The 21,512-nt window shown below is 37.9% G+C and overlaps 3 protein-coding genes across 4 annotated transcripts in view; 1 reads left to right on the top strand and 2 right to left on the bottom strand.

Annotated features, from left to right (window-relative positions):
* Positions 1–3,887, bottom strand: part of pik3c2a (phosphatidylinositol-4-phosphate 3-kinase, catalytic subunit type 2 alpha) — a 56,366-nt gene extending 52,479 nt beyond the window's left edge. The window contains exon 1 of one of the 2 annotated variants that reach the window (XM_074633805.1): positions 3,757–3,887. The gene's annotated coding sequence lies outside the window, so the exon portion shown is untranslated. The remainder of the gene's footprint in view (positions 1–3,756) is intronic. The other variant, XM_074633806.1, reaches the window with a different exon arrangement.
* Positions 3,888–5,603: 1,716 nt separating this feature from the next.
* Positions 5,604–16,442, top strand: LOC141766717 (nucleobindin-2-like). The gene is made up of 13 exons (XM_074633813.1): positions 5,604–5,764; positions 7,259–7,396; positions 7,747–7,854; positions 7,955–8,087; positions 8,706–8,809; positions 10,544–10,729; positions 11,005–11,095; positions 11,663–11,721; positions 11,816–11,908; positions 12,613–12,702; positions 13,049–13,219; positions 13,669–13,708; positions 15,071–16,442. Exons 2-13 carry the CDS (start codon positions 7,259–7,261, stop codon positions 15,181–15,183), a joined length of 1,326 nt encoding a protein of 441 aa, XP_074489914.1. The 5' UTR covers positions 5,604–5,764; the 3' UTR covers positions 15,184–16,442.
* Positions 15,594–21,491, bottom strand: LOC141766903 (uncharacterized). The gene is made up of 6 exons (XM_074634073.1): positions 21,195–21,491; positions 20,191–20,315; positions 20,035–20,101; positions 18,168–18,381; positions 17,785–17,855; positions 15,594–16,790 (listed from the first exon to the last, which is right to left on the bottom strand). Exons 1-6 carry the CDS (start codon positions 21,345–21,347, stop codon positions 16,620–16,622), a joined length of 801 nt encoding a protein of 266 aa, XP_074490174.1. The 5' UTR covers positions 21,348–21,491; the 3' UTR covers positions 15,594–16,619.
* Positions 21,492–21,512: the final 21 nt, after the last annotated feature.

Consider the following 21,512-nt stretch of genomic DNA (forward strand, 5'->3'; position numbering starts at 1 on the left):
GGCTAAATAATGTTCCGAACTTATGCTAAATTCTGGCAAGGAAAAACTGGCATGGCCATTTTCTCAGAGGTCCCTTGACCTCTGACCTCAAGATATGTGAATGTAAATGGGTTCTATGGGTACCCACGAGTCTCCCCTTTACAGACATGCCCACTTTATGATAATCACATGCAGTTTGGGGCAAGTCATAGTCAAGTCAGCACACTGACACACTGACATCTGTTGTTGCCTGTTGGGCTGCAGTTTGCCATGTTATGATTTGGGCATATTTTTTATATTTCATATTATTTAAAAACCCTTACATTCAAGAAAAGAATGCCTAAAAAGACTTTAACTTTGGAAGATATCCACTTGTCTCACTTACTCAGACTGTTTCAGATAAACTGTGGAATACATTTTTGCACAGAACGAGGACTGTAGATTTGACCCCTCTCTCTTCCATTAAAAGCACATTAAGAGGGAATGTCTTAATGGCAGGAGGAATTATTGCAGCAAGCAAAACCTGTTTCATTCTTCATATGGGCACCTGACTATTGTTTTAAGACAGACTTAAAAAATGATGAACCTATTATGACCATAGACTCTTTATATACAGTCTATGATTTTGACCTAATGGGACTGAGTACGAGTTTTTCCTTGTAAGAGCTGTGCAAAAGTGCCGATGTTAGCAATACACTATACAGCCGATCAAAGTACAGGACAACATCTTTAAAAAAGGAAAATAAGTAACCAAGACGTTCTGTGGTTGATGGAATGGGAAAGTTAGCAATACACTAAATCTGCTAAATCACTATTTTTTCTGTACTAGCTTTAGGAATGCACCAATCCAGCTTCTTTTAGTCCCGATACCGATACCGAGTACCGATCCACTACCAGTGTTTAAGTAATAAGCTGTATGTCTCACTGTGTGGAGTGACTGGGATCACTCTTTGATGTGTAAGACAACATCAGACTTAACTTAAACATTGTTTTCAAAACTTTGAATTGTTATTTATTATCAAATTGTACACCAGCAACTTGGTAAAAAAAATCTTCAGAATTAACAGGAATTACTATTCAAGTGTAAACCTTTTTAATGCAGCAACAAATTGGTCAAAACTAAACAGGAATTAAAATTCCAGAACATAATGTATATAGTAGTAAACACTGTATTGATTTTTATAATATTTAACATGCAAAGATTAACTCAGTCAATACTTCATTTAATTTGCAAAGAGATGCATCCTCTCAGTGTATGTGTCCTCTCAACGTAGTGCTATGATGTTCGATGTTACAGGGACAGTGATAAATGCAAAGGCAGATCCCACTGTTCTGATTGTATTAAAAAAGTAAACTTATTTTACTCCGATTTGATGCATATGGTGGTGTGTTCTTTATACTATAACAGTTTTCCTGAAATTAGATTTAAAGAATTGCAATATATTGCCTTGCTTACAGTATCACAATATATTGAATCATTACCCCTGTATCATGATACGAATCATATCGCCAGATTCTTGCCAATACACAGCCCTAATATATAGTATAATTCAATTGAATAGATCGGCCCCATTGTCGCCAATATCCAATCCAGCTGTTTGATACATCGGCCCGATATCTGATCCGGTATCGGTGCATAACTAACTGGCTTGTCTATTGCTGAGGCAATCATTAAGTCTATAAACAAAACAAAACTGACAGGACAACTGGATGAGTGAAATCCCAAGTATTTGGTTTAGCAGACAACTATTTTATTTAGAAAATGCATGCACAGTAACAACACCTCCAATCTAACCCTATCTTTTACATTGTAGGACCTTTAAAAGGTCCCATATTGTAAAAAGTGAGATTTTCATGTCTTTTATATTATAAAGCAGGTTTAAGTGCTGTATAAATACTGTTAAACTATCAAAATGCTCACTATACGGAGAAATACACACAGCCCGTATTCAGAAATTGTGCGTTTGAAACAAGCCGTTTGGATTTTTGTCCATTTGCGATGTCACAAATCTACAATATTTAGACCATTACACGATTTTAAACGTAAATATTCTAAATGTGTCCCAGTTTATTTCCTGTTGCAGTGTATGTGAATAACATCAGCTGAAAGGAAGTAAACATGGACCCAAGCTGTTGCCTAGCAACACAATTCCATTGCAATTCCGTTGAAATGCACTAAAACGGAGCATTTCAGACAGAGGGTAAATACAGGTATATTCAGGCAGGCAGTATGAGGAAAATAAAGTTTTTTTTTAACATTACAGTAAGTAAACATGTTCTATCAGAAACACAAAATACGAGTATGAACCTGAAAATGAGCACGATATGGGACCTTTAATTGAACACAGAATTGCACATTTGGTGATTGTCATAAGCAGAGTAACATGCAAACATGCAATCACTAACTCACACACAAGCAGTTCCTATATAGTGTGAACTGCTGTTGTGTTCACAGCAGAGTGTGGGTTTCCTCTTTAGTTAGTTCTCACCTAAAGGAGGACTTGTTAGCTAGTTATTCAGACTTTATAATGCGATTTTTAATTGTGATTAAATATCTTAATCAATTGACAGCCCTAATTTGAATATATTCAAACCATAGATGCCATATTTTTATGGCAGCATTATTATTCCATCAAATGTATAAATTCTACATATTTTAGCATCATTTTAAAAATATTTACCCCAAATTCAGACATATTTTATCTTTATCAGCTATACATACACTATACATATTAATTTGACTTAGGGGGGAAAAAACACTGTCTAATCTGATATAAAAGAAATATAAAAGATAATACAATATAAAATGTAAAAATACAATATGTATATTGATGAGAGGACAGTTTTGCAGACAGATTATTTCTATAATGCTCATCCCCGCATATTAATTTGACTTAGGGGAAAAAACACTGTCTGATCTGATGTAAAAAAATATATAAAAGATAATACAATGTAAAATGTAAAAATACAATATGTATATTGATGAGAGGACAGTTTTGCAGACAGATTATTTCTATAATGCTCATCCCTGCATATTAATTTGATTTAGGAGAAAAAAAAACACTGTTTGATCTGATCCCAAGTGTTGCTGGTTAGCACTGGGGTATTGTATAATGCCATCTTGGAAGACATTCAACAGAGATCCAACCCACAGAGACAGCTATATGTTGTAACACAGCCCGTTGGTGGAGCCGTTACTAACTGTATCTGTACACAACTCTACAGCTAGTTAGTTAGTTAACCTGTCGGCTGATGCTCACCTGACACCAAATGATGCGTTGTGAATTGTCAATAAGTCGTTTTTCCTCACATTGTAACGTTACACATCTTAAAATAGCACCTAGCTGATTGTTCATATGAGATATCAGTGACTTTCAACCGATAACAACAGAGAAATCAAGCTCAAAACTGCCACTTCTTCATACTTCTGATAGGAACTTTAACTTAGTTGGATGCTAAGTTAGCCGCTAAACCTAACAATAAGAAACAAAGCGGAAAAACACACAAATATGTGGTTCATAAGGAACATAAAGCTCAACCGAATTCAGCAAAACAACATTAACTTCCTCCGTACTTTGAGGAACACTGATTTATTAATTTAAAAGTACCAAAGACAACTAACTGCTCTGGTTCTGAACACAACAAGGAAGAAATGCAGGTTTTAGTCAGACGGTAAACGGGTCAGATACTCCGGAGAGTCACAAACACTGATTTAAAACAACTACAAGATAAACTTTAACATCAGAACATTTACTGTTAACAGGGTCAGTTTCTCACCTTTTAGCGGTGCGCTGTTTGGAGCCATTTTTTCCTGCAGCTGCATTTTTTTCCATCCACTTGCAGCGAAGAGACGTCAGTTCCTGTTGAGGTGGTTGGATGTGGAGTTGGTGTTGGATACAGCGTTGCTGCTTTACGGCCCATTAAGTGGTGACGCAGCGACACCGTGTGGACGAAAGGAGTCAGTGTTGAAATAAATAAACCTGTTAATGTTTAGTTCTGCAGGGATGTGCAGAAGAGTTCAGGATGAGTTCAGCATGTTTTATGCAGCATTACAACATTACAACACCACCACTGAAGGAAGAAGAACTCAGATATTTAATTTAAGTAAAAGTAGCAATGCCACAGTGTAGAAATACTCCTTCTACAAGTAAAAGTACAGCATTCAAAATCTTATTTAAGTAAAAGTGTTAGCATCAAAATATACTTATACTTATATATATTATACTCATATACTTATTATACTCATATATATATATATATATATATATATATATATATATATATATATATATAAAATGGTCAAATTAGTGTACATTTATTAAATAAGTGAATGCTTGTGTAGTTTTAAAAAAAACTTCCATATAATTTTACTGCTTAGTTTTTCTTTTTGTTGTATTATTGTACAGTTTTTTTATGTATCATCTTAATAATTTCAGCATTTATTTAATAATGCATCTTATGTTAAACACAGGAAGTGAGTATAAGCTTTAGCTTCAGTGCTAACAACCATAATGACAGTTAGGTAGTAGAAGGTGTGATGATGATGACGAGTGGCATCGTTTCGGGTCCTCCAGGCAAGTTAGCTGTTCATTGACATCCTTGTCAATCATCACAACTATATATATATGTATTTGTATTTTCATTTTCTTTTTTTTCACTTTTTAATTATTTATTTATTTTTTGTATATAATATGTTTTTCCTGTATCTATACTGGCTTATTTTATATTAATATTAGGTTTGTTAAGTTTCTTTGTGCAGAGAATGTTATTATTGGGGACGGTTGTGAATGTTTGTTCTGTTGTTTCAAAATGAACAAAAAAACAATAAATATAATATTGGAAAAAAAAAAAAAAAAAGGTACCAGAATGATGCAACAATCAATACTAAATAACACACAAAATGTGCATTTTTAAATATAGATTTTTATATGGGCTTTCGGACAACCTAAAAAACAATTTCTCATATTTCGCAGCATTGATAAATCAGGTGTATTTACCAATTTTGGCCCAAAACGCGAAGAGGAATCACATCAATTCCGTTAAAATGTTAAATATGTTTGTACTAAATGTTTAGAAGGAAGGGGTACTCTGTTTCACTGTGTATGGGACTGGTTTTTTTTGTTCTTCTTCTTTGAGGTATTTATTTATTTTGTCTTATCTTTTATTTTATTTGTTTTCTTTGTTAAATATGTGAAATACATGAAATGTCATGTCTCTCTTTCTTTGAAATTCTGACTAAACCATTGTATAATTTAATTATTGATATTGTTAGTCTGTCTGTATGTGTATATGTGTATATATGTTTATATGTAAAATTCAATAAAAATATTGTTTTAAAAAAAAAAGTTAAATATTTCCATCTTAGTTAGCACTGCACCTGTGCTGTTGTGCACAAATACATAACTCATTATGTGTAATTCAGTTATAAAACATGCATAATAATGTTTTTCTTGCATCAAACACTAACTCCGCCCTCGTCTGGGTTCATGAACGCCACGTACAGTTTGGCTCAATGCACCTTAAGCCACGGTGTTGATAGTTTGAGATACTTTGACTGACGGGTCGAGCGTCCAATCAGCTCTCAACGCGACTGTTTTACAAAGAAATCCTGGCCAATCAGGAGCATTGGGGGCGGGGCGTTGCTATGGTGATCACAACCTTCTTTTTCTCCTGTAGGTTGTGGCCATAGGAGGCTTGTATTGGTGGTGGATGACAGCTGTAAACAAGCTCCAGTGGCACTTTGAGGGGAAACTAAACGCTTAAATCAAAAGAAGAGGAGCTCAAAGTAAGTCTCAGTTTACAAGTAAATGTTACTTTACGTGAAATGTGATTTATTGTTGCAATTTACTCCATAATAAGGCTTGTTTTGTAGCTTTTTCTGCAGCTAATGGGTAATGAATTAACTAGCTTCCATCTTCACCAAACAACCTGAGCTGCAGGCTCTCAAGTTGTAAGGCTTATGGTAGAGGAATTGTTTTAAAGTGAGCTCTTTGTGTCTTTATCCACTAAACACGTGTTGCTTTTGAGATTAAGACACATTTGCATAACCTCATCCCATGTAGTCTGCAGGTCAAGTTGTGCTTTGTAACCTTTTTGCAATGCTTGAGAAACTGAGGGTGTTATCTTTTATTATCATAAAGCACCTGCACTCACTGTACTGGTGGTACAATTTAAAAAAAAACTCCAAGAGAGATGTAGCATATTTTTATTTTTATTTTTTTTAAACAATATTTTTATTGAATTTTACATATATACATATATACACATACACACAGACTAACAATATTAATAATTAAATTATACAATGAAATGTTTAGTCAGAATTTCAAGGAAAGAGAGACATGACACTTCATGTATTTCACATATTTAACAAAGAAAACAAATAAAATAAAAGATAAGACAAAATATATAAATACCTCAAAGAAGAAGAACAAAAAAACAACAACACAACAACACACAACAATTTCATAACAGCACTCAGCAACACACAGCAGTTTCAATTTTAAACACGTGTTGCTTTTGAGAATAAGACACATTTGCATAACCTCGTCCCATGTAGTCTGCAGGTCAAGTTGTGCTTTGTAACCTTTTGGCAATGCTTGAGAAACTGAGGGTGTTGTCTTTTTGTTATCATAAAGCACCTGCCCACACTGTACTGGTGGTGCAATTAAAAAAAACTCCAAGAGAGATGTAGCATTTTTATTTTTTTAAACAATATTTTTATTGGATTTTACATATAGACATATATACACATACAGACAGACTAACACTATTAATAATTAAATTATACAATGAAATGTTTAGTCAGAATTTCAAAGAAAGAGACATGACACTTCATGTATTTCACATATTTAACAAAGAAAACAAATAAAATAAAAGATAAGACAAAATAAATAAATACTTCAAAGAAGAAGAACAAAAAAACAACCCAAAACACACAATAATTTCAACAACAGCACTCAGCAACACACAGCAGCTTCAATTTGACTTTGCCCCTTGACGTCCAAGAAACTCCAACAAAGGTTTCCAATCGTTTTCAAATTCTGCTGCTTTTCCTCTGGTTATATATGTAAGTCTCTTTTTTTTAAACTTCGGACAGTCCCATACACGGTGAAACAGAGAACCCCTTCCTTCTAAACATTTAATACAAGTGTCTGGGACGTCAGGGGACCATTGGTTCAGTTTGGCCGGGGTAAGAGATGTAGCATACTAATGTGCATCACAAAATGATGATTTACCCAAATAACTCCTGTTTGTTCTCATTTATGTGTCTAACCAGATGGTGAGGGGTAAAGCTATGGCCCAATGTGGGCTGGTTCTGCTGAGTTTGTGGCTGTGTATCCAGTCGGTGCCTATCAATGTGGACAAGACCAAAGAAAAGCCTCAGGAGGAGGAGCTGGAGCCACCACAGAGTGCTGTGAGTCAGTGTCAAATACAGCAATATCATGTTTAAATCTGGGTCTTACAGCTGAATACACCAAATACCTCTCAGCCATCCCGAGGGGGGAGTCATTTAGGCTTACAGGGTCTCAGCAAGGGGTGTTTCACATGGAGAGTACACTTGCTTGTGGGTAAAAGGTTGCCTGGAAACTCAGTGCATTCTAGAGTATTTGCTCAAAACAAACAAGTGAATTAGCAAGAGCTAAGTGAGACAAAAATTCCCCATAATGGCCCTAAGTCAAGTTAGACATTAGTTAGACAAGATAAATGTAGATTTTAGTCCTCTATCAACAAACACTGACGTGTGTGCTCTGGTTTATACTTCAGGAGACTGGACTGCACTACGACCGCTACCTCAGGGAAGTCATTGAGTACCTCGAGAAAGACCCCCACTTTAAAGAAAAGCTCAAAAATGCCAACATGGATGACATCAAGGTACGTCTGCACTCTCACTAAACATGCCGTTGTTTTGCAAGCTCTTTGTTGGCACGAACACTTTGTATTGAACGGTGGCGTGTTGACTTTCTGCTTGCAGCAAGGCAAACTTTCCAAAGAGCTGGACTTTGTCCACCACAATTTTCGGACTAAGCTGGACGAGGTGAAGAGGGAGGAGATGAACAGGCTGCGGATGCTCATCAAAGTCAAACATGACGTCCAGGGGGGGAACGGTAAGTGTCCCGCGTGTCTCGCTGATGTGTCACTTACAAACTTGTGCTTCTTGAAGTTGCACAAGACGTTTTGTAATACACAGTTTGGTCATCGAATATAGGATGTGGCTCTTAATCACAGGAACCAGATGTCAAACAGCATCTACCTCCTGTTAGTGTGAGCTGCTGAATGAAAAATCTGTCAAATTAGATTAAATGTAGTTAAAGACCAGAAGTACAGGTTGAAGTCACATCACTTTTAAAAACATAACGGTCAGAGACATCATGCAAGATGGTGCAGCTTGGACAGGATGTGTGGAAACATTTTAGATGTGGTGTCCCTTGACTCTTTTCCAGTGCAAATTTGACCTGTAACTTAAGTAAACAAAGCCGGTGCTCGCCTAGCTGTGAATCAGTAAAATGCTGAAGAACTACTGAAGCACGAAATGTGTCGGGTAAACACATGGGAAAGAGTAACCAATGAGTTAGTTCACTGAATGACACAATCTCAGTTTCTAGTGAATGCAGTCTAAAATAAGTAAAAGTTTCACATTTTCAGTTTTTACAACTGCAAACGCTTGATCTAACTGCTTTACAGTTGAATAAAACTTTTTTTTATCATTCCCGGCTTCCTTGCAGGCCGGAAATTGGACCACCAGGCCCTGCTGAAACAGTTTGACCACCTCAACCACATGAACCCCAACACTTTCGAGGTGGAGGACCTGGACCGCCTCATCCAATCGGTACGGGCAGTGATAAAAAGAAACACCTAAACATTGTTCACTAAATAGATCTTTACTGTAGTAGGTTTGAATTTTTTGTGAAGATTTATTTCCTTGGCTGCTTTGGTTGAGTCTCCTCATTACTCCATTAATAACATGACATAGCATACCCAAATGAGAGGGGGAAACCCTACATCAAACACAGCAGAAATAAAGAAATGACTAATTTCAGAGGAATAACTGTTGTTGCCTCGTGGCATAATGACTGCTCAAGTAGCACAAAAAGCTGAAAGTTGTAGCGCAGCCTCCCACAGAACTCACACTTCCTATTTGTTGTCTTAGACCCTTAGATGGACTTTTTATAAGCTTATGCTGACCATGCATCTCTACACTGTTTGTGGGTACTGTAGTGCTGCTGTGTGTATGTAACTAGATCACAGTTATACTGTACCTATAATCACAGTAAAGAACACCTTGCCTCATATTATTACTATAATTAGGATGGATGAACCTGTAGAGCATTACAGGTGTCAAACAGTGAGCCGTGTTTGTCACGTCGGCTCTATTAACCAGTCTGGTATTTTTAGATTTTAGATGTAATAACTTGGAAACATTAACTGCTTTATGTTCTTATGTTGGAGAGAGATTGAAAGAGAAACATGTTTCTTGTGAACTAAAAAACAAACAAAGGGGAAGTCAGCTCACTGGGTCTGCATGTCTCTCTGCTGTTACAGTGGCGTTTACAATCAAATGCGTCCGTCCTGACGATATTTTGTGTAGTTGTGTGTAGCAGTGCTGTAGTCAAGACCACCTAAACCGAGACCAAGTCATGACCAAGACCAGAGTGTATCGAGACTGAGACAAGGCCCAGGACTTAGAGGGGTTGAGACCAAGTCAAGACCAAGACCAGACCAGTGCGAGTTCCACACTGCATGACACACTTACGATAAAATGTGGAACATGCAAACCACAGGCACTCTTCAAATTGACCTGAAAGACCCACATTCATTTCCATAAAAACACCCACAGAAAACAAATGAAGATTCTTCTTCGTTAACCTCTTTTATTGCACCTATACTGTATATAATAATTTAGTGATAATCCCGCAGTTGTAATCTTGACCAATCTTAAATCCTCTTTGTCTCAGGCCGAGACAAGACAAAGTAAAAAATGCAGTCAATTCCGAAATGAGACCATCAAAAAGTGATCTTGAGACCGGTCTAGAAACCAAGACCGATCTTGAGTACTACAACACTTGTGTGTCGTGACATTTATTTGCTGTTTATGCCTTGGGACTGCTTGGCAAACGATACTGATTTATGAGGGTTTGCTTTGTTTGTGAGACTTTTATTTGTCACATAACTATCAGCGGCCTTAACGTTTCCATATACTGTTTAGCAGGCGAGTACTGGTAGGGCTGTCGAATAAAGAATTACCTGCAAGTTCTTGTCACAAAAATCGGTCCAAAACAATAGTTTCAGATTCCCAAGGATCAAAAGGTATAGACTATCCAAGACATAAAGGACTCTCAGTTTTAGTACCGAGGGTATAACTGCTCCTGAGTGGCTTTGAAGGGCAGAACAGAGGTGTATTTGTACAAGATCATCACCCAGCAGGTTGCTTTATCATACCCAGGACAACTCTGATTGCACCACATGTGTTCGAATCAATTCCAGAAAAGCGAGTGCACCATTATAAGCTGTACAATCCAGGTGTGAATTTTCCCCTTCTCACCTTTTTTGTTTTCATTTGTAGGCGACCAAAGACCTGGAGAACTTTGACAAGGAACGCCACGATGAGTTCAAGAAATACGAGATGACGAAGGAGCACGAGAGGAGGGAACGTCTGAACTCCATGAATGAGGCGGAGCGCAAGACGGAGGAGCAGCACTACGAGGAGTTGAGGAAGAAACACGCCGACCATCCTAGAGTCAACCACCCTGTAAGACTCCCGCTGTGATGAAGTTCATTAATACAGATAGAGATTACAACTCATTTCATAAAATAGGAGTAAGAAGAATTCTCCCTTATTGCATTTACTATTCCTAGTCAGTAATTAGCTGATACTCCCATTGTTTGAGAAACATATTGGAGGACAAATAACGGAGTCAGTTGAGCAGGTTTTATTTAAATGGTCAAGTAGAAACCCTGAAGGAAACTGTGAGGTGATGTGCTTGAAGATGAACTGACGCTGCTATGTTGTGTGTTTGTGTGCAGGGCAGTGAAGACCAGCTGAAGGAGGTGTGGCAGGAGTCAGACGGTTTGGACCCAGACAACTTTGATCCCAAGACCTTCTTCAAAATGCACGGTAACCAAGAACGACTAACGGCTATCAGAGGTTTCCACTCTCATCTCTTAAATATACAGCCAGTTCTGAATCTAACATGTGATTCTACAATCTAGTGACAAAAGTCACAGTTTTGCCCCAAACTGCATGTGATTATCATAAAGTGGGCATGTCTGTAAAGGGGAGACTCGTGAGTACCCATAGAACCCATTTTCATTCACATATCTTGAGGTCAGAGGTCAAGGGACCCTTTGAAAATGACCATGCCAGTTTTTCCTCGCCAAAATTTAGTAGGTTTAGGTTTTCTAGTTTCATATGATACCAGTATCTTCACTCTAGCTTTAAAACTGAGCCCGCTACGACCAGAAAATCACAAGTTGTGTTAATGTGTTAAATAAATTTGTGGCATTAAAATCAATTTGCGTTAACACGTTATTATCCCGTTAACTTTAACAGCTCTAGTTTGATCCAATGAGCAACATGTATCCTAACACACTGTTGACGTGATATCTGATCTGATATGCCTGCGACAAAACCATCTATAGATGAAATGATGTGTTCATTCCTTTCATTTGTTTTGTGTCGCAGACAGCAATGGAGACGGCTTCTTCGATGAGAGCGAGCTTGAAGCTCTCTTCACTAAAGAGGTATTTATGTTAATGTAATGCATGTTTTAGGATCATGTAATACATAAATGAAGACGCCTTTGAGGTTAAATTTGCATCTGTATGTGTCTTCAAGCTGGAGAAGGTGTACAACCCCGAAAATGAAGAAGACGACATGGTTGAGATGGAGGAAGAGAGGCTGCGAATGAGAGAGCACGTTATGAATGAGGTGAGTCACCACAATAACAGATGTGGAGCCTCTCCCATGTGTGTCATTGATACAGTAATGATCAGGCCCCACAAATGATACAGGCATCCTTTGAATGTAATCAGTAACAGGATTCAGACTTTTTTCTATTGGAAGTTTGACTATTTAGCAACAGAACATTGTTCCAAGTGCATCGCCCCGCCACGTTTTGTCAAAAGTGCAGTATTGGTATTCGAAATATTATGATTTAATTAGAAATCTTCCGTTATAGCACCCCTATTTGATGAATCTGTCTGTTTTTTAAACACTAAATTACACTGCAAAAATACATTATCCATCCAAGCAGTGTCAAAATCAGAACTGTGTCAGACATCACTTGAATCGTCATTGATGGAGAAGTGGACGCTTAAGTGGTAAATTGTACACAAACTTGTGCAGACATTATTAGTGGTGTGAGATGGGGAAAAAAATATGTGCTGTAACAGTAACAGTTACAGCAGTGTTCATTTCGTTAAGAAAAACTATGACGAAATATGTTCGTCAACGACCCTTTTTTCCATGACTAAGACGAGACAAAGACCAGACGGCACCGACGTCATTAAACCCAATAAAAATGTGTTGTTGTCAAGCCAGGAGTTGAAAGGTTGAGGCTTTCCTCTTTCCTACAATAAATCTTGAAGACCATTTTTATGTTGATTAAAGCAGCTTCATGTGTTGATGTCCAGGTGGACACCGATAAAGACAGACTCGTGTCACTAGCCGAGTTCATGGCTGCAACTAAGAAGGAGGAGTTCCTGGAAAAAGACGAGTGGGAGGTAAGAGCTAGATTTAATAAAAGTTTCTGATAGTTGCAGACAGAAATGTGAGGTTTCTCTTGAGAAGATGATGTTTACGGAGTCAAAATTAGCTTGACCTTGCTGTCATGTTAGTGTATTTTATCAATGTTAAATTCAGCAAACCATCAGTTGGAGAGCTACTCTCTGTTGAAACTCCAGTCAGCTGGTGAAATGATCAAATAAAAGTCGTACAAATGCATGGTAGTATTTCGCCTAATTTAAGACAAAAATCCACCGTGTGACACAATTTGGTGCTGCTATCATGAGAAATTCACCCTATTATTAATTAAATTCATTACATCCTATAATTCCCTGCCCTACACAGACTTTAGAACAAAACCCCCTTTACTCCGAGGACGAGCTGAAACAGTACGAGCAGCATCTGGTCAACGAGGAGAATGACATCAACAAGAAGTCGGTGGAGCTGCAGAAACAGAGGGAGGAGCTGGAGAGGAAACAGGAAGAACTGAATGCTCAGAAGTTTGGGCTACAGCAGGTAAATACAGTCAGGAATCAGGATTTCTTACCTTAATAGTCTGCAGTCGCTTGACAGGTGCAGCAGATGGAGTAATATCCACACAGTAACCCATGACTAATTGATGATATGCATGACTTGTAGGCATCAGAAACACTTCCTTCCTCGTAGCAGCACTGTTGAACCGCACCCAAACATTATTATTGTATTCTGTTGATTGTGTGCACGACGTGCAGCACCACTCACTGCTGCCAAGTTTGAGATGCAGTGGGCAGGTTAAAGCAAACAAGACCAAGATTCAGCTATTTGTACCACGGTTCAGGGGATATGAAAGCATGTCAAACTGTAACTTAATATTCAGTTATGGTACTGTTATGTTCTTATAAAAATATTTACATAATGAACTGATCTGAGGTTCCCATGTTATTTTGTGATGCTCTAATGTTTTCCATCTCATTTTCTCCTCTCAGGCAGTAGAGCAAATGGAAAGGATAAAAGCTGAGGCCAAACGTAAGTATCACATTGCGATAATTGTTGTCTAATCTTAATTCTCTCCAAAGAGAGTTGACACAGGAGAACACACACAGTTAAAGGGGTGCTTCAGCCATTATTATTGCACTTCTATAAAGTTGGGGGACCCACAGGAGACATTCAAGGTTAATTAAGTTAATTAACTTTGGGTATTTTTCAACCCGGACCCTTTTTTCCCATGTGTTTGTGTCTAACTGACTAATGGAGACAACAGTTTCTGAAACTGGTCCAGTATTGAGGGAGAGCGCTGCAGACGGCAGCTGCTCACAGGCTGCAATATGGTGCTATTGGGGCAATACTGGACCAATTTAAAAAATTGTTGTCACCATAGTCAGTTAGACACAAAACATTGGAAAATAGGGTCCAGGTTGAAAAATACCTAAGTTACCCTTTAAAAAGAATGCTCACAATCAATGCAGCAGAAGCCAAGACATCCTGACTTTTAGTCCCGAGTGGAGTTAAACTCCATAAATTGAACCTACAATTCCCATAATTCCCCAAACTTTGGAAACCCCCTGTGCCACGGATGAAATTATACAACTGTTTTTGTGAAAAGTGAACTGAATTTTATTTGTAAAATCAGTGGAGTGCCCCTTTAAAGGTACATAATTAAAACATTTTCTGCGCCCCCCAGTGGTAGCATCCGAAAAAAGACCCCAAAACTCAGCTGACATCAGCAGAAATTGTGCGAGCGAAAATTATCCTTTTTTAAAATGTCATCATTAAAGGTACTATATGTAACAATTTATTTATGTATTAATCGCTTTATATTGCCAATGTGTGTGAGGATTGTAACATAACTTAAAAACTGAGACCTTCCCCGACTTTCTCGGTTGCCTATAACAGCCTGTGGTCTGATTTCTATGTAAGGGATTCGGGACTGTTTTGCTGGGAAAATCCAAAGAATATGACAGTTATGCGCGCTCCCGAATGCCTTGCCTCTCTTCAGCTCCCCTAAAGTGCCAACAGTGTGCAGCTAACGTAGCAAAATATTGCAAAATAAAGCTAAGGTTGGCCAGCTTGCTGTAACTTACAGAAGCTATGCATCATAACATTAGCTTATAAAGTAATTTGCAAACTGCAAGCTAGTTAGTATCATGAAGACAATGGTTCAAATAAAATATAGGAACATTACAGAACATTATGTAAGGGATAATGCCCGACGAGCTGTTCATTATCAGGAATTCATGGACGAAGTGAAGGGATGTCAGGATGCTGACTGCAGTTCACTTAACGGCCACAGGTGTCACTAATAATAAGGATCTTCTGAAAGTTACATACAGTACCTTTAAATTCAGGATCATGTAAATGCAATTGTGCCAATATGACTCTCTGTTGCAGAGCCGGGCGCTGCTGTAGCTGGAGGTGAACCAGCACCAGTTGTACCAGGAAACAGTCAACCGCTGCCCCCTGCTCACCAGCAGCAAGACGTACCAGTGCCAGGACACTCTTAGCAGAAGTCACTACTCTGTGTGCTGTGTGGATGAGAGTGAGTGTGCGTGTGTTTGCCTTGTAATGATTCAAATTTTCCATTTTTGTTCAGGATTTTTATGTGAAAACGCCACTTGACAAAAAAAAACATCTGCCTAAATATTAAGAGCACATAAGAAAATCTGATTTCAGGCTTCAGATTTGGTGCCAGTGGGCTGCATAAATCAGAAATGTGGAGCTGGTCCAGTGTTCTTCGGGAATAATCGGCCCTTTTGTTTTTGTCATTTTGATCCTTCATCACAGCAAGGACTCTGTTCTCCATGGGAAGTGTTTTGTAGTGAAATGTTGGGGGGGCTTTTGGCCTGAAAAGTGAATGTTTTGTTTAGTGCACACTGTAGTTTATTGTCACTGATATTGTCTCTTAGAGGAAATACTTTGAAAATTATTTATTTATTTTGATTATTCCATAAGAATGAATGTCAGAAACGTAACTGTAGAGTTGACGTGCTGCTGGCTAAAGAATGAAGTGGTCCTATTGACGTTTTTCACGTAGTAATATATGAATGATATATTCTGCACATTTACTGAGAAGAGCGTTATTCTTTCTTTAGAAACTTCCATTTCAACTTGTTAATTTTCACACTGGTTTAATTTTAAAATGTGATCATGTACTGTATATGTAAACGTAAGCTATCAGACTGTTTTATAGAAGCTCTTTGGAGGACGCCAGACTGCAACGGTTACCCACAATTCTCTGCAGCCATCATTTTGCCAACCCTTTTGCCGTGAAACTCTTCTCGACTCTGAACTTTCACAAAGTTTATTCTTACATAAAATGCATATATACTTTGGACCGGATGATTGAAGAATATATTTACTTTACAGATGAAGTTACATAATTATATATTTAAATCTTTTAATTTAATATAACTGTGCTGATGTTAGAGTGACGATTGTATGGATTCTATGTGTGTGTGCGTACAGTGAATTTCTGTCATTTTTTCATGATAGAATAACGTTTAATATATTTATTCTCTACACACCACTGTAAATGAAACCGCAGCAGGTTGAATTTGGCATCGTCTCTGTCATAGGAGATGAGAAACTTTGATTAAACTCCAAAAAGGGTCAAAATTGTGTTGATTATAGATTAATAAAACAGATCAGCGATAGAATAAATGACTGAAAGATATAATCTTTTTGATATTATGTCCGCCACCCAGGAATTCATGAAACTGTTGTACAAGGTTTGAATGTGGACAATAAAGTGAATGAGCTCGCAGGTTTGAGTCTCTTCTTCTCGTACACATTGGCTCACTGATTTAAAAACACAATCATTATTCATAATGTAAAAAAAACATGTGATCTTAAGTGACATATTGATAAAAAGTGACTATGATAAAAAGACATTCCAGGTATATAATAATCAACATTGTGTATGAATGAAGTGTCTGTTTTTTTAATATGATCTACTAAAGCGCTCGGTGATGTAGTCGCCTGCTGTAACTGGCGGGTATTTGTTGGAACCGTCGATGCAGGTTATCAGAGCCTCGTCATCAGGCTGGACGAAGAAAGCCATAGACTGACGTGTGCTGGAGTCTCCAGCAGGGGGCAGCAAAACCCTGTGGACCTGAGGGAGAGGGGCAACTGCAATTATATATACATCCTTTTTTTGGTGTCACTTAATGAATTTATACGCTTACTTAATAGTTCTAGTTAATTTTTTATTATTATTATTATTTATTTTATTTCACTTTATATTTAATTTTTTTTGTTTTCCTTTATTTGTGAATATTATTTGTTGTTTGTTCCAAGTGGGTAGCATTCTGACTCAGGTCACATGACCCCGCTGATGAGATTTTAAATTTGAACACCTGTTGTCGCCACGCTACACACCCTGATTAAGACTTGTTGAGTCGAAAGACGTTGGTGTTATCCATGTCTCAAAGGATTTATAATTTACAATTAGAGTGCCTCGGATGTTTTCCAGACTGCCATCTCTTACCAAGGACTTCCTATCAAAGTAAGCTGGACAGTCACTGTTTTTTTTTATTGTTATTTGACGACTTGCCCCATCCTTGAAGAGCACCTGTTTTTGTTTTTGTTTTTGTACTTCAACATTACCATTACAGAGTTTCCTGACCCAGTGCAGCACTTTTTTTCTTCATTTATTAACAGGGCTGACATCTTCTCCATCAAAAAGAGGTTAGAGTTAGTTGAATATGTACTGTTTATGCACCTCCATGCACATACTTGTGCACCTTTTTATAATTATAATTCTTATATCATTGTAAAACAAACAGTTAAAAGGTACAGTGTGTAGGATTTGGTGGCATCTAGCGGTGTGATTGCAGATTGCAACCAACTGAGTACCCGCTCACTCACTCCGCTCACTCCTCCCTTTCCAAGACTGTGGTACCGTGAGCTGCCGTGGCTCGTGGTTAAGTTACAGCAAGCTAGAAGCGGTTACACCGCACTGGAAGTAGCGTAACTTAAGTACGGAAGTTACGTGACAAAAACTACCTAGTTAGGTTTAGGAAAAGATTGTGGTTTGGGTTAAAATAACACGGGAGGTGTTTATTCATTCAGATGTGTATATCTGCAGAAATTTCCTCTCAACTCACCACAGAGATGAAGTGATCGCTGGTCCAGCGCTGCATCAGGTCAGCGACATTGATGAGGACCGCTCCGCTTCCTTAACTGACGCTGAGGAAGTCATACACAATGCTGCTGTGTGAGAAGACTGTTTGCTCATGTAGGCTGCGTGTGTGATCTGAGGGTTGACAACTTAGTGAGGAAAGTTTGCATGACTAGACCAGCTGGGACCAGCTGCATGGATGATGCTACACTTCCTTAGAAACTATCAGCACTGCCTGCTCAGCAGAAAACCATTTCTTGAATGTGAGATGTCCTGATAAAAGTCCACACATGCTCAGACGACTCCATGCAGATAGACAAAGGATCACGGGGTTGTCAGCAACATATCAGCTGATCTAGACTCACTGACCGACGTCAGCTTGAACCCAACAACAACAACAACAATGCAACGCTCCATGAGTTAACATACTTCCTATTAGACGGTGCGCGCTCAGGAACACCTCCGGGTCCAGACCCAGACTGTGGGCCATCACCTTCAGCACACGCAGACTCAGCTCTTTACAGCGCTGGAAGAAAGACGTCTGGATCTCCTGGAACTCTTTCACAGCACCTGATGGCCATTTCTACAGCAGAGGAGAACTGAGATGGACACTCAACATTTTCACCATTTTCTAACATTTTCTGACATTTTTAGAAAATAATCGAAAATGAAAAAGAAAATCACTTGTCACATTTTATGTTTCCTGTTCATGTTTGAGCAAAATGGGGTGATATGAAGAAAAGTTATGACGAGATCCAGTGGTGAAATGTAACTAAGTACTGTTGTAGCCGCCCATTCCCTGGTGCTTGCTGTCATTTACCTTTTCCCTGGTGTTGTTTTGGTTGAGTTGCTGAGTGATTAGAGGGTTATTCAGTTCACCTGTTGCGCAGGGTGTGGGGACTGGCTCTTAAATGATAGTTGAGAGCAGCTTGGTGCATTCCCCTCTTGGCCAATCAGGGTGTAACGACGCCCTTTCTGTAGAGCTTAAAAAAGGACCCAGTGTCACCCAGTGACACCCAGTCTCATTCTGATCTCTCCCTCACTAAATGCAACATGTGTTATCAGCCAAACCAGATACTCTGGTCTGTTTCAGGCCCTTTTGAGATTCTGTGTTCTTTGTGTTTTGTTTATTGAGAGTGTTGACTATCCTAGTTGGGGAAACAAAATAAATACCAATCAATTGGGTTACCTGCACTGGGACGTTTAGGGGCTATTTGTGTAACGATCTGGCTTGCCTCACGATAGCCTAACGCCTGCAGGCTTTATTTTGTTATTCTAGTCATTTGTTGATTTTCACTGAAACCCTTTATACCTATTTCTTTTAGTGTATTTTATTTGGGGAAACTTTAAAGGAGGGTAAAAGGAAAAATAAAAATATTTCAGTTTCCTTATTTGTTTGTTATCGAAGAGGCATTTGTTCATTATTATTATTAAGGAGGCATTTTATTTTATATTATTATGTGGATGGGAACTGTTTTTCAGTCTTTTGCCCGAACAACTAAAGTCTGGGGAAATCAGTACCGCCACAGTACATTTACTCAAGTACTATATTTATTTACAATTGTGAGGTACCTGTACCTTTACGTGAGTATTTCCATTTTATGCTACTTTATACTCCACTACATTTTGGAAGCCAATATGTACTCTTTACTCCACTACATTTCCTTGACAACACTAGCTACAAGTTACTTTACAAATTCAGATTATTAATACAAAATAATTAACTAATAGAGCTGCAACGATTAATCGATTTGTTGTCAACTATTAAATTAATCGCCAACTATTTTGATAATCGGTTAATCAGTTTGAGTAATTTTTTAAAGGAAAAAAAAGTCTGAATTCTCTGATTCCAGCTTCTTAAATGTGAATATTTTCTGGTTTCTTTACCCCTCTATGACAGTAAATTAAATATCTTTGAATTGTGGACAAAACAAGACATTTGAGGACGTCATCTTGGGCTTTGGGAAACACTGATCAACATTTTTCCCCATTTTCCGACATTTTTTCAGACCAAGCAACCTCAACAGATTAATAGACCATGAAAATAATCATTAGTTGCAGCCCTAATCCGAATCAAGTGTCTAAGGATAGATGGTGTTGTACTGTATGCTGTACTGATTTTAAATAAAACAAATCATTCTCTGGTGAAATAAAACAGTTATAGAGTAACTTGTACTTTGAACTTTGATTCAGTGGGATGAATCTCTGATATGTAAAAAATGAACAAAGTCATTACAATGTCGGGGTGAAATGAAGAAATGTTGAACGCCTCCTTTAGGTCTCCTGGTCGACAGGGATTCAACCTGAAAATAAAAAAAAAACATTTAATTAAATTTAAAACGGATAACCTGTGCAGGTGAGAAGTGTGCTTTGATAACTCTCTGATTGCTACCTCTCACTCTCCGAACACACCCAGCCGTGGTTGGGACTGATGGCGAAGGTTGATCTGCTGAAGGGTCGTTTCACTTCATCTGGCTGCAGGAAGAACGTCTTGGATATGGAGAGCACACGATCCACCTATCCAAACACACACCAGGGGAAAAGACACGTTACACTTTAAAGTAGTTATCCTTAAGATTTCAGTCCTGCTTGATTTAGAATTTATATTTGATTGAAAGTATTTTTTTTGTTGATGAGCAGAAATAGAATAGAAAAATTCTTATGTACAGGAGCTTCAAGTTTTCAGCATTGTGTGCATATAGTCAGACATATAACAGACATTTATTTTAATGCAAATTGAAAATGCACTTTTTTAGTACTTATTCGAGATACTTTTACTTTACTTGAGTATTTCCATTTTATGAAACTTTATACTTCTACTCCACTACCTCTCAGAGGTAACATTGAACTTTTTACTCCACTACATTTGTCTGACAGCTTTAGTTACTTTTCAGATTACATATTCCTGTCCAGTGAAAACAATGTATCCCCAAATTTGAATATTTAGTGATAAATTATAGGATGAAGTGTCCCTCTATGGGTTGAGAAAACCCCTCTTGGATTAGCTGGAAAATGCATCATCACAAAACAGGGCAGTTTTTCCTCATGAAAAGTTGACTTTTCAGATGATCTTATAGAATATGATGCATTGGTTTAGATTCAAAACAATAGGCTTAAAGGAGTTGAAATTAGCACGACCTTAAACCTACAGCAGTAAATTGCAAAATATCATTAATGCAGCAGTCATATTAATCCAAAACCATCATATATAGATAGATAGATAATAGTAGTAAAACACTGACATTTGCATTTGATACATTTTGCTGATAAACATTGCAGTTTTACCTTTAGTGCAGTATTTGCACATCGTGGTAGTTTATACTTGTACTTAAGTAATAAGCATTCAGCACACTGCAGCACACTAAACAAAGAATCATTCTATCTGCTTTTTCTCACCTCCTCCTGAGTGATCCCAGTGTTCTTCAGATAAACAAAACCAACTTGTGTAAAAGCTGATTCTAACTCTTTGCTCAAGTTGTGCATATGCTCGTCAGAAACATCTTCCTCACTCAGGCTGTATGCACCAAAGTCCACCACTGGGATGCTCATTTTTATAAACTAAAAAGTGTTTCTGAGAGGATCTGGTCTGCAGAGTTGCAGGATATAGTCTTACTAGAACTACCTACACATTCCTCTCTGTCTCTCTGTCTGTCTCTCCCTCTGTCTCTCTGCGACCTCATTCTGCTGCTGTCATGTGACCTTTTTCCAGCCAGT

This window comes from Sebastes fasciatus, chromosome 4 (genome assembly GCF_043250625.1).
Source record: "Sebastes fasciatus isolate fSebFas1 chromosome 4, fSebFas1.pri, whole genome shotgun sequence".
NCBI lineage: Eukaryota > Metazoa > Chordata > Actinopteri > Perciformes > Sebastidae > Sebastes > Sebastes fasciatus.